The sequence below is a fragment of the Cavia porcellus genome, unplaced genomic scaffold, assembly GCF_034190915.1.
Source record: "Cavia porcellus strain 051 isolate PalLab524CR breed Dunkin Hartley unplaced genomic scaffold, mCavPor4.1 scaffold_27, whole genome shotgun sequence".
NCBI lineage: Eukaryota > Metazoa > Chordata > Mammalia > Rodentia > Caviidae > Cavia > Cavia porcellus.
The window spans coordinates 9,282,452-9,295,625 of record NW_026947510.1 but is presented as its reverse complement, the minus strand read 5'-3'; the positions used below and the strand labels follow the sequence as shown (position 1 = coordinate 9,295,625).

At 35.8% G+C, this 13,174-nt stretch overlaps 1 protein-coding gene and 1 long non-coding RNA gene across 6 annotated transcripts in view; one reads left to right on the top strand and one right to left on the bottom strand.

Moving 5' to 3' along the window:
* Positions 1 to 880: 880 nt before the first annotated feature.
* Positions 881 to 9,892, bottom strand: LOC134473481 (uncharacterized). The gene is made up of 2 exons (XR_010043726.1): positions 5,645 to 9,892; positions 881 to 4,278 (listed from the first exon to the last, which is right to left on the bottom strand). It is a non-coding gene; the product is annotated as an uncharacterized LOC134473481 (long non-coding RNA).
* A 39-nt stretch (positions 9,893 to 9,931) lies between these two features.
* Positions 9,932 to 13,174, top strand: part of Mindy3 (MINDY lysine 48 deubiquitinase 3) — a 69,600-nt gene continuing 66,357 nt past the window's right edge. For 2 of the 5 annotated variants that reach the window (XR_001199582.3, XM_013144563.3), the window contains exon 1: positions 9,932 to 10,224. Coding sequence is in view for 2 of the 5 variants with exons in the window: in XM_013144563.3 (XP_013000017.1) it covers positions 10,131 to 10,224 (94 nt within the window). In the remaining 3 variants the exon portion in view is untranslated. The remainder of the gene's footprint in view (positions 10,225 to 13,174) is intronic. The other 3 variants (XM_003462768.5, XM_063237863.1, XM_063237862.1) reach the window with 3 other exon arrangements.

Below are 13,174 nucleotides of genomic sequence, written 5' to 3'. Positions count from 1 at the left end.
CATGTTACAGTTATATAATGTACAGAGTGGTAAAAAAAACCAGAAAATATCAGGTGTAGTTGAGACACAGAGATGAAATAAATAATCCCAACATATACTTATCCAGATTTCCAAAGATAGACAGTAAATGGGATGAAACAGAGAAAGTACAAAAATGAAGTGGCTGAAACTTTCCCCAATGAGGAAAGAAATGAACCTTAGTTGTCAGTGCATGCCAAATACCAAACATAATGAACAGAAACGAAATTCACATGGAATGCAATGAAAACCCAGCAAACCAATGATGAAGTCATCTCAAATACATACAGCAAGCCTGGCAAGTTTCTTATAAAGGAAACACAATTCAACAAACCACAGAGTTTTCAAAAGTATAGTAATGGCGGACAACTATAGACGGCTATCCTCAAGGGATAAAAGCAAACAACTCTTACCTTATGTATGTATTTTGTTTTTCTTTAACTAACATTTATATGACACTCACCTCAAAAGGCATTTCAAAAATTAACTAATTTAACTGTCATAATTTAATACTCAAAATAATTGCATAAAAGGAATAATGTTTTCATTTTATAGGTGAGAAAACTTAAGAGTATTGGGATTAAAGTACTATTCTCAAAGTCCCATCACTAGAAAAAACTCAAAATTCAGATTTTATTTTAGCAAAATTATTACTTAAGAATAATGTAAAGCACATTTACTTTATGAATGTTTAGTGATCATAAAAATTCCTCATTGGAATGATTTTATAAAAAGATATGATCAAAAAAGTAAAAATTAAATACAAAAAGGAGGAACAGTAGGAATGGTAACTATGCAAACTTTAATGATAAAAACCAAAATAAACATGAAGATTAATTTAGGAATCATACAAACAACAAAGAACAAACACAATCACTGTTTATTCTGGTATGACATTACAGATAAAAGCAGTAAGTTTTCAGATAAATATAACATTTCCAAATGTGTAGGGATCTAACATACAATATAGCAATATGTAAAAGCAATGTCTGATATAGAAAAATCTAAGGGTCGGGGATATAGGTCAGTGGCACAGCCCCTGTCTGGCACACCTAAGGGCCTGAGTCCGAGTCCCAGTATCCTCCCTATAAATCTAGTACTTAGAAACAACTAATGAGTCTAGGAAGAAAAATAATAGGAACCATTAAATATATTAAAATTGAATACTTATGAAAATATTATATATCAAAATACATACGAATCTTAGATGGAAATTATATAGCACTAAATGCTATCTTAGAAAGCATTAAAAATTTGAAAAATAATGAATTAACTACCAAACTCAAAGAGTTAGGAAAAAAAAACAATAAATGAAAGGTGATCACTGTACAACTCCCAATGTAGTAAATGACTACAAGAAGTTTCAATGACTATGTAGCCGTTAAGTAAAAGGGTAACAGATGATTACATTGACACAGGGCAACTTAGAGTCTATACATTACTCACTGTGACAGTCTTACTCCCCTGATCCATTCTAACAATGCTCTTAAAAGTTACCCACTTTTGATACGGTGCAGTAAAAAATTGACAGCATTAGTTTGAAGTTATTTTTGTAAGCGTTTTGGTAACTATTTCATTCAAATTAATATAAACACTTATATACAAACTTCAAAATTACAGAACATTTTCAAGAAAAAGAAAAAAAGCCTCAAAATCTAGAGTATTACACAACCCAAACTGGAAAATAATCATGCTTGTTTGTAAAATTGAATATATTGAAGGAAAACTGAGCCAGTTTCTCCAACATATTAATATTAAGAGGGGAAAAAAACTAAGAGGAACGTTCCACATTCTTATATTTTGTAGAGAAATGTCATATACTGTCAATTATTGAATTGTGGCCTGAAACTAACTTTAAAAAGCACATGGAATTCAATGGAGAAGAGTGAAGATAGATATTATTTTAGGAAATTATTATTGTTACATGTAATGCATCATCCATACCCCTGCATATAAGGGCACAATTCATAGTAACTAAATCTGATGGTGGCTGTTGTACTCCACGGTTGTGCACAGAACAATTAGAATCAGGACATGGAGTTTATGTTATTTTATGATGGTCACCCAGAGTTAACACAAGAAAACGTAGGAAATCTATCCACAACAATAAAGACATAGTGTTGTGCCAAGGGCCTGAATCCCACAGCAATGTCCCACATGAGTCCAGATGAAGACCCAGAGCTCATGACAATGCCTCCCAGAAGTCCATCTGGAGGTCTAGAGCCCACCAGAAGGATTTACGCCAGTCTCTTTTATGGATCCGTGTTGGGAAGGCCCGAGGTCAGTGGTGGAAGCTAGGAAGTCTATGCCAGCAGGGTGAAGGAGCTGTGCTGATAGGCTGATGGTTCTACACTGGAGCCAAGAAGTCACACTCAAAAAAAAAAAAAAAAAAAAAAAAAAAAAAAAAAAAAAAAAGACCGGGGATGTCTTGAAAAGCACCACAGCCATCCTCAGTGACACAGAGGCTCTGAGCTCCCGTGACAACAAGCACAGTCAAGTACATGCCAGGAAGCCAGTGTGACAAGTTCATCCTGGAGATTAAGTGACATACGTCTTCCCCTCCAGAGCCAGGAAGCAATGCTCTATGTAAGGACCAGAGTTTCTCCAGGAGACCCAGCAGCTCAAACAGCAACACATAGGAGGTCCCACAATGCCTCCACGCCTCAATGCCTCCTTCTACTTCTCCATGTCTCTATGATGGCAACTTTCCTCAGGTGGAACATCTTACATTCAGCAACATGGTGATTTAATTCTGCTGGTGTTAAATTGACCACCAGTTTTTAATCTATAACAGTGGCCAAAAACATGTTAATGGGAGTAGAGGGGAAGGGGGAAAAATAGAGATGTGATATAAATATGTATCAAATGTGCACAATGAATGTTATCATTATGTCCTGAAAACAAGTACTAATGGTTCTGTTTTGCTGTATTTAATCTTACCCTCTTTAAGATAAAAAAACAAGTGTGTAGGACTGATAACCATATTACTAAGTTCTTGTTGGATGCTTGAGCAGAACTGTTTGCAGTGTCATTGTTTGACTATCACTTTGTATGCTTTAATTTTGTAATTCAAGCAACTATTTCTAAGATGACGGTATGTAATTTATCAACTGGTGATTTCTTACTGTTTATTTTTCTGAAATTCTGTATTGTTTCTACCCTTTTTATCTTTTTTTCCTTTAAATAAAAAAGTAATGTTGTAGTAATACAGAAAAATGTTTTAATTTTTAGAGATGCACATTGAAATGATTAGTGGTAAATATTTATATCTGTAGTCTATATTTTAAAATGTACTAAAATGAGATGAAACTCCCCAATAAGGAAGGAAATGAATCCCTAGTTGTCAATGCACACCAAGTACCAAACATAATAAATAAAAACAAAACTCACATGGAATAAGATTTACTTACTAAATATGTGACAAATTTATTAGATTCCTCAGTTTGTTTTTTTCATGTTTGAGCTTTTTATAATACTATATTTGAAAAACAAAAAAATCAAGAAAATGGAAGCAGTCTTGAGACTTTGCTATAATTTGCTTTGGAAAGTACTATGGTGAGCCAGGTCTCCGTCTGTCCATTTATCTGTATACGCCCTAGTCCAACCTAAGCCTGCTTTTTAAAGCTCAAAATCCACGAAATGTCCAGGGCAGAAGCCACTCCTTCTTCAGCAGACATGGTCTTCTCCCTGGGCAGCAATCATGCTGATGATCATGACACTAACTGAAACAGGAACTTACTGATCAGACACTTCCTTGTCTGTGTGTTAGTAGCAAACCTACCATTTTGCAATGTTAGGCAAGCACTTTAGTACTAAAGCTATAGTGCCAGATCTTTCTAGTTTTTATCTTGAGATAGGTTCTTACTAAGTTACTGAGGCTGGGTTTGAGCTTATTCCAACAACAACTCTGAAACAAGTGAATCTGAATAACTTCAATTTTTCCATTGTTATAGAAAATATCTGAGCTAAATCAACTTCAGAAAAAGAAAATATTTATTTTGACTTACAGTTGAAGAGGCTCTAGTAGTCCTGTAGTGTTTGGATCTTTGGTAAAGCAGCACATCATGGCAGGAGCATGTAGCAAAGCAAACTGCTCATCTCATGGCCGTGTATCAATAGAATGGACTGGGGTCCCAGTGACCTTCAAGGACACACTCTCAATGACCTAAGCACCTCTCCATGGGCCATGCCTCTTAAAGGTTCTATCACCTTCCAACAACAAGTCTTCAGCATGTGTGCTACTGGAGGACATTTAAAATCCTAATTAAGAAAATTCAGACAATTATGGGGATAATCTGGGATGAAATTAAAGGTCGTCTCAGTTAAGAAAACTGATTTTTGTATTAAGTTTGGTTAATGCTCAGTTCAAAATGTACTGAAATTTTTTTTCTTGTTGTCCAAGTCCATCAAGTTTCTAAGATTAGCACGAAAGAAACTGCTTTATTCCCCATCCACAATACAGAAATTTAACATTATATTGCTAAAAATTACAAATCTGAAGTCCATATGCATTTACTAGGGCCTCAATCTGTTCAATAGAGATGGAATAGGAGCTATGAGGGACTTCAGATGGATATAGCCCCACAAAATCCATAAGCATCAACACAGAACCTGAGCATTAAAGTCAAATGTACTACAGAGGTCTAAGAAAATGTTAGCCTTCATATGAAACATGGGACAAGCAGTGGATAATGATTAATTTACTTCAACTTTATTGATCTTTTTCTTTCCTTTTGCCTTTGCTTTGGTGACTAGTACCTCCTTTGTGACATTGAATAGAAGTGATTATATGTGAGTATCCTTCTCTTCTTGTCAGTCTAAACAAAAAAGTCTTCCAAATTTCTTAAGTATAATGCTGGCAAATGTTCTTTAAATTTTGGTGCTTGTGAAATAGGAGGCAGAGTTTTCATCTAGATTCTTCTCAATGATCCAGTAAATGTATCCATCCCCAAACTACTGTAAATTATTAGTGATTAAAGTCTACAAATATTCCTTTCTACAATTACCCTGGACCAAATTACCTCATAGGCAATCAGAGGTAATACTTGACTATCTGTTTTGTAAGTACTATTAATCTAAGACAAAGTATGAAAGTCAAAAATTCTTTTTGGCAGCAGCTCCAAACAACAAACAAGGCAATAAAAATTTATTTCTTGCAGTGATCAAAACAAAGGAAGCTCTAAGTCAGAATTACTAACAGCAGAGATTCAGAGAAAGACTAACACTCTGTCTACATCAGACCTCCATTTAAGAAATGTGATTAGAATATGGGATGGAAATACCTGTTCACAGTTCTCTGTCTATGTGTGACTCTCACAGATAACTCATTTGTGCTCACAGTATGGAAGGTGACTTTCAACAAGAGCCAGCATATCAGGCAGAACTGAAATACATGTTATGACCTATTTTTGGAAATCATTTATCATTACTTGTACAATAGTGTGTTGGCAACATAGTCCAGCTGTTTTCAAAATTTTAAGGGCATTAATATGAAGAGACATGAATCATTAGGTGCTATATTGAAGGCTACTGGCTACCACAATCCATCCTTAGACCTACACTGATTCAAGGCCCTCCTGCATAAAAAATTATACTATACACTGTCCAAAGACTCCAAAATTCATACCATAAAGTGTCAGCGTTCTTCTAGCCAGTAAATCAGACACAAGTGCAGATCATCTTCCTCATTCTACAAATTGACCTCCTGAGATTCCTGCCAGAAATAATACTACTTTTTATTATCTTATTTGTAAATCTCCAAGTCTTACCTATTCAACTTCTAAAATGTGAAATATGCCCCTTTATGAAATTACCACTGCTACTGCTCTAATTAAGCCCTAAGCATCTTTTCATAGACCACTGCAGTCACTTTCTAACTGGTTTAGTCACTTACAGACTCTCTTATCTTAAATCACTGTCTTCAATGCTTCCTGCCAGTTCTCACAAAAAATACAAACATGATCTTTTCACTCCATGGCTTAAGAAACTTTACTAGCTTCTGTTATCTTGAATGGTTTTATTGTTTACAGCAAGGTAGTATTGAGCACAGAGATTAAGGTCATAGACCTTGGAATCAAACAATGTTTTCAGCCCTGCATAATCAGCCAAGCATCAAAGAGATTGACTCTATCCACTTTATTCATTCTATCATAGTTGAGAATACAAAAGAACATGGTTAATTGTATATGATGGTGCTATTCACTGGTATATGAAGAACTAAGAATGAAGCAGGTTTTGTGGAAAAGGATGCAGTTGACTTAGCACAGATGTAGTTTAAGGTTCCCGTGAACAACGAAGTATGCAAATATTAGAAGCTTTCTTAATACCTTGCAAGTTGGAATTTGCTGTTCTCATTCTATAATATTAACCCAAGGGATAAATAGCAAATAATTTCTTTTATAATGTTTTAGTGAAGAACAATGCTAAGTTTTTGACTCCATATTCTTTCTCACAATTCTTTACTCCAATAATTTCCATATATTTTAAATATAAGACAGTCACTATTTAGCACCATAGAAGGGACAGGATCTGGAGTAAATTTTAAGAAATTACTTGAATTTATTCATGTTGATTTGCAGATGAGAAAAATAAACTCTGCCTAGTTAAAGTGATATACCCATAGTTACAGTGCATAAGAAGCAATATTCAGACTAATTTCATTAAAAAGTTTATTCTACTACCCACTGATTTCTCTAGCAGCATTTTTCAGAACATAACCTCTGTGAATCCAGTGAACAAAATTAGAGGTGTGACTTTTAACATTGGCTACCATTTGCATTACTGGAGAGTTGCAGTGAACAATTTGTTTACTTAATCTAGAATTTAATGGCAGAAAATCTTTTCCACTACATATTAGTGTCAGCGGGAAATATTCTGGGAAATGATGCACCATGATATACTTGAGTCTGACCAGGGTGGACTTGATGTGGTCAGTAGAATTATCTTGATGGGTCAGAATTAGAATGATGCAAAAGATGTTCATTAATTTTGACAGGTTTGTGCTGTTATTGCAAATAGGTTGTATAAATGAGTTTTATTAATAATATGAGGATAAGTCTTTCTCAAGTAAGAAGGGGATCAACAGATGGAGAAGGGATGGGGAAGTGTTGAAAAAGAACTGAGATGTGTTATGTGCATGCATCAATTCCCCCCAATGAATATAATCTTTATATACAGCAAAAATACTAATAAAAATAAAAACTGAAGAAAAAAAATACTATACACGTGTTTAATGAGCTGCCTAGAACTTACTGATTATTGCAGGATGGGAGTTTGAAAGATTTGATTTCTCCTACATAAGGAGGTAATGCAAATCTGTATTCTAAATCAAGGGTTGAGGGCTTCCAACTGGAGAACTGTGGTAGCTGTTAGGAACTGGATTAAAAAGCTGCTATATTTTCATTTTGTAGGAAATCAGGGGGCAAGAGAGGAAAATAAATAGCATTAGGGTTTAATAATAAGTAATTTTGTTGCTGTTAAGTGGTACATAACTGTAAAATTACTAAGAAAATGTTAAGTGGATGTTAATTTTCAATTCTACTATAAAAGAAAATTCACAATTTAAATATTATAATAATTAAGCCAATGAATAATTTAACATCACATATTTCTTGTTAAAACTGTCCTGTTAATTAAAAAACTAAAACAAAACAAATAAGGAATATAATGGAAAGATGGAAAGGCCAGCCACAGAGATGTCTACTCAAGATTTTGGCCAGCTTCACTTTAGCTACAAATTATGAAAAATCACAAACCAATAACCTTTCTGTTTTTAAAAATATTTGTGCAAAGTACAAATTTTCTCTGTATCTATACAGATAACCAAATCTATAACTGTGTACATTAATGGAAAGAAAACAAATAATATACAGTATAACATACCATTTCTATTTCCATACATTAATTCAAAGAATAGATGAACACCTCTCAATTTACAGGTCTGCCACTTATGGGCTCTATGAATATGGCTTCCTCATCTTTCAGAATGTGAATTACAGAAATTGGCACCAGTATGTAAATTTAGACATTTGAAGAGAAACAGTCAGTACTATATCCCCTGATCTTATTGTGTTGAAAGTACAGTAAAAAGAATTATTTTTCCTTGTACTGAGGATGAACCAGTGCCTTCACACTAAATGATACCTCCAGTTACCGCGCTTTAAAAAAAAAAATGTTGATATAGTCTCACTAGATTGCTAAATGGCCTAAGAAGGGCTCAAAGATGTGACGTTTCTGACTGTTAGGATGACAACCTGTAACATGGGGTCACACTGACAATGAAGCTTTTAACTTTCAGTATATACAAGTTTTGTTCTTTCACCAAGTCCTTACTGAGACACACTGTGGTTCAAAGCTCTATGCTACAGCCAGGCATAAGACAAATCCTTGACATCCATGTTAGTGTCTCAGGAGAAAAGTAAATAATTCTTTGCAAATGCAAGATTTACAATTGTCATAAGAAGGTTAGAGATAAGTACTATTAAACTCATAAATGATATTAGATTTAGTTTTATTACAATGTGTCATACATGCTCTACCTTGAAGAATAGCTAAGATTTAATATGTACTGTGGGATAAAAGGATTCTACAGAGAATAAAAATGAAGAAAGTTATGGATATAGTATGGGCATTTAAAGAAATTACCTTGAACTATTGTAAAGGGTGCTAAAATCGAAAATAAAGTATAAATTCCTTTTATTTGTAACATAGATGGCTTTAAAGATTATTTTAATTAGCTAATCATTCCTTTACATAAAACTGTATTTGAAATACACTCAGGAACTACATATTTCGAACTATCCTAAAATACAAGTGACTAAAATTCATGTTTTAAAAAGTCAGAAAGCGTTAGTCTTGTACAAAATTGCCACAAAGTGCCTTCTTCAGGTAAGAAAATATCCCCTTTTCATTAATATTTTCCATATGCTAGAAAGTATACTGAATTCTTTACATACGTTTATTTATCCACTTATTTCATATAACATATGAGATACCTTATCCCTATTTTAAAAAGTAAAAAGCTAAGATGGAATCTAGGTATGCTGCTAGTAAGTGCAAAAGCCAACATCTGCTTGGGCGCCTGACAACTATCCTGCATCCCAAGGTAATATGATTTACAAGGAGCATAAATGTCTCCACTTTCCAGAAACAAAAAGTTTAAAATGCCAGGTTTTAACCTGTTTTGCATAAATAGAAGCTTTCATACAAATTAAACTGAATACTTGTCAATGAATGAAACAAGGTCTTTAAGTACATGAGTTTCCCCCAAATTAGGGAGGAAAATAATAACCAATTTGCAAACAGGTTGTTTTGAGTGTGTTAAACACAAACATTTTTATTTTTGTGTAACAACTGACAGAGCCATTTCTAATGCACGAATCACCTTTCTCAGGTGTCTGCAAGGACGAGGTAAGTAGCTCGACTTTCTGATTTTTTCAGGCAAACAGGCCCACTTCACAGCAACTCGCTATACAGGTGAAAATAAATACCTGCACAAGACCCCACCAGTGCCTTACAGTTCTGCATCGTTAACATAAATTTTAAGGAATAGGCACAGCTTCAAAGCCTTAGAGCTTTAACCTCAGAGCCTCCAGCTGAAACCAAAGAAGTGGCCGGGACGGGAGCTCGTCTGGGACAGGTGTTTCAGAGAGATAGAAATACTACAACATCTTATAACTTACTCTCCTGGAAAAAACAACACAACACAACACAACACAACACAACACAACACAACACAACACAACACAACACAACACAACAAAAAAAACAGCAAACCAAACCAAACCAAAAACAGCCTCCTTCGTACTCCTTTAGGACTCACACACTCTTACTTCCGCTTCCGGGGAGGAACTTCCGGTCCCTAGTGGGCAAGGGACGAATCTAGAGATGAGCCGGAAATTGCCCTACTTCCGGTAGGGAAACTTAGCTTCAGCCTTGACCGGCTTGACAGACCCGGTTCCTGGTTTTGCGCTCCCTGCGTTTACCTTGCTCCTGTCTAACCTTGAAACTCATTTGCTACCGCCGTCCCGCAGCTTCTGTCTCCGAACTCGCCCCTTCCCTATGTTCCGGGGCACGAGTCCTGACAGCGAAGACCCGCCCGCCGGTTCCCCATCATGTCCGAAGTGACTAAAGAGCTGATGGAGCTGGTGTGGGGCACCAAGAGCAGCCCTGGGCTCTCGGATACCATCTTCTGCCGCTGGACGCAAGGTACCCTAGCTGAGCTGTCACCTGTCTTGCGAGAGTCAGTAGCGCCTATCGCTGCACACCCTCGCGTGCCCTGTGTTCTGGCCCGGTCCCCGTGCACAGCGCTGGAACTGGATTTTCTAGAAACGCCCTGTCTGCTTCGGGGTGGGGGTGGGGCGGAGGTGGGGTGGCCTGGCAGGAGCCTGGTCACAGCCACCCACCGCTGTCTCCATGCCACCTTGCAGCTGCGGACAAGGGTGGGGGTCGATGCCAGGGCTGGCCTGCAGCTGACAACGAAGGTGTGTCCCCTGCTCCCGGGCAGTTTCCCAGCCAGTGCTGCTGTGGCCGCCTGGACCTTTACTCCCTAATACTTTTATGTGATCTGCTCAAGATTTTGTCTGTTTTTACGTGGGAAAGAAGTCCACTGGAAGGTCAAGATGGCCCAGCCGAAAGCAGCTTTATTTGTCTTGTAGTTATGTGGTTCGGTGTGGCAGCTTAAGTACAAGTGTAAGATTAATTGCTACAAAGTGATCTCCTGGCCTCAAGCTTCCGGGTTCTGAGATAATATGTTAGTATCTGATACTATTTAAAAGAAATAACAGGCACAGTACTTCTTGTGCCTGCGTAGTATTACCCATACAGGATATATTATTAATGATAAAAATAGGAAAGTAAAATAATCATTTATTGAATTTCTTCACTGTTCCAGGCTCCATGCTAGGCATTTTGTACTAGTAACTGCCCAAGTTTTTAAGTTTCTATAGTAAAATGTAACTAACACATTCTTAAGGTAATTTTAAAATATGGTAAAGGTAAGAGCATACCTTTGGAGTCAGAAAGATCACTAATGTATGTATGTACTCGTGCTCGCAAGGAGTTGAGGTAATTTTTTCGGGTAATATTTAGAAATCCCCATTTCAAAATGTGTTATTTTGTAACAGAAACTCAGGATTTAGGTAATCCCGTCTCTTCTTGTAGCTATGTCAACCTCAAAAGCTAGTAAAATTAGAATAATGATTCATTAGAGTCAGTCGGACTGTTTAGTACATTACTTTTGTCTTCCTAATGAGAAAAGTGAGTTGTGGAGGTTAAATGACTGGACCAAAGATGCACAAATGTATTGGGCTAGAAATGTATTCCAAGTCTCTCACTTCCAAGTCTAGTTCTGTTTTCATTATTTTGCTTTGAATTTCCAAACTTTTTAGTTTGGCTCTTTTCACACATTTGGCAAACTAATATTTTCTAAACTCTTAGACATATGCATTTGCAGATTTTAAAAGTTATCTCTTTGGTTTATTTATTCACTATTAGTGAACAATTCTAAATACACAAACTGAAGGATTAAGAAATGTTTGACTTTCATTGCAATCAGTCAAGATTCATTACACATTTAACAATATAGCGTAAGTTAATATCATTTCCATTTGTATTATACAAATTCAAGGAAAACTTTTAGGCAATTCGAGTAAGAGCACAATTTTTTTGTATTAGGTATTTACTTGGGTTCTAGGTTCACATTATTTAATTTTAAGGTCACATAAATACATTTAGCTGATTAGTGCAATAGTAAATGCTTGGCAAATGATAGTTATTGCTATATTAATTTAAAAAACATTTAGCTGTGAACTAAATTTAGTCAAAGATCACGTGACTACCCTGACAGTTGCAAGATATGATTATTTTCTGGATAATCATTATTCTGAAAAAAAACCTTTATCATGACATATTAGAATGCTTTTCCTACTGCCCTTTATTAATGTGAAAGTTTTAAATATTAGTTGAATGAATACCATTTCAAAATAAAGGACCCCCCCCCCCCCCCCCCCCCCGCCTTGTTATATTATAGATGTATGATTCTTCCTGATCTTACACTGGTCAAGATTTTAAGGCAAAAACTTTTTTTAAATTATCACCTCTGACTCAGAAGGTTATACTTTTAATTGATATCAGTATGTTGAGTGTTGTATTCATTCCTTTATCTTTAGAGGGCATTGAAAAATACTGCTGTGGCAATCACTTGAGATTGTGGGAACAAGCACAAGACATTGCTTTGCTGCATTAGTCATGTGACATCAAGTCTAGCTTTAGTTTGTAATCAATAACTGCTTGAATTCACAACTGCAGTTTTAGAAGCAAGATATAGGTGTGAAATATTTAGAGTAAATGAAAGATTTTACTGCAGATCTTTCGTTCTGTATAATAAATTACATTTATTGGTTAAATTAAATTATTTTGATATATTTGTTTAAATAAGCTGCAACAGTGGCACATAGTAATTGTTTTAAAATTGATTTGACAATTTTAGAGAATTCTGCAAACCTTTGTGTTTAAAAAGAAGTGGAGTGGGTGTTTTGCTTGGTGTTTTGTTTTTGCCAGATTTCATTTCATTTTACAGTTTATTTATTTATTTTTTTTTTTTTGACACAAAGTCTCACTGTGTAGTTCAGGGTGGCCATGAGCTCCAAGTAATCAATCCTCCTGTGTCAGCCTGTCCAGTACTGGGATTACAGACATGTGGAATCATGCCTGACTTGCTAGTTTTTATTTTGAAGATGATAAAACACTTAAGGGCTTGAAGTTGGTTCTCCTGTCCCCAATCTAGTGCTCAGAAAGCATTGGTGGAGGATCACTACATATTAGATGCCAGTCTGGGCCACATACTGAGTTCAAGGCCAGCCTCAACTTCTTTGTAGTAAGACTGTCTCTCCAAAAAACAAAAATGAATAATAGAATTTAACTTGTAACTTTATTGTCTCCTCCATGTTTCATCCTGCTCAGTTGCCTTAGAAGTTTTTAAAGCCAAGCATATATTTTTTCACTTTCTTAGTGTATTAGTGCCACATACTTTCCAGTGATAGCGAACCTACCACATGCAACAGTGGGATGTTTGTTATCATTGGGAGCTCCAAAAGATTCATCATCACTCACCTATGTCAAGGTTTAAGTGCACAGTTGAAACTTGATTAAGTGGAAG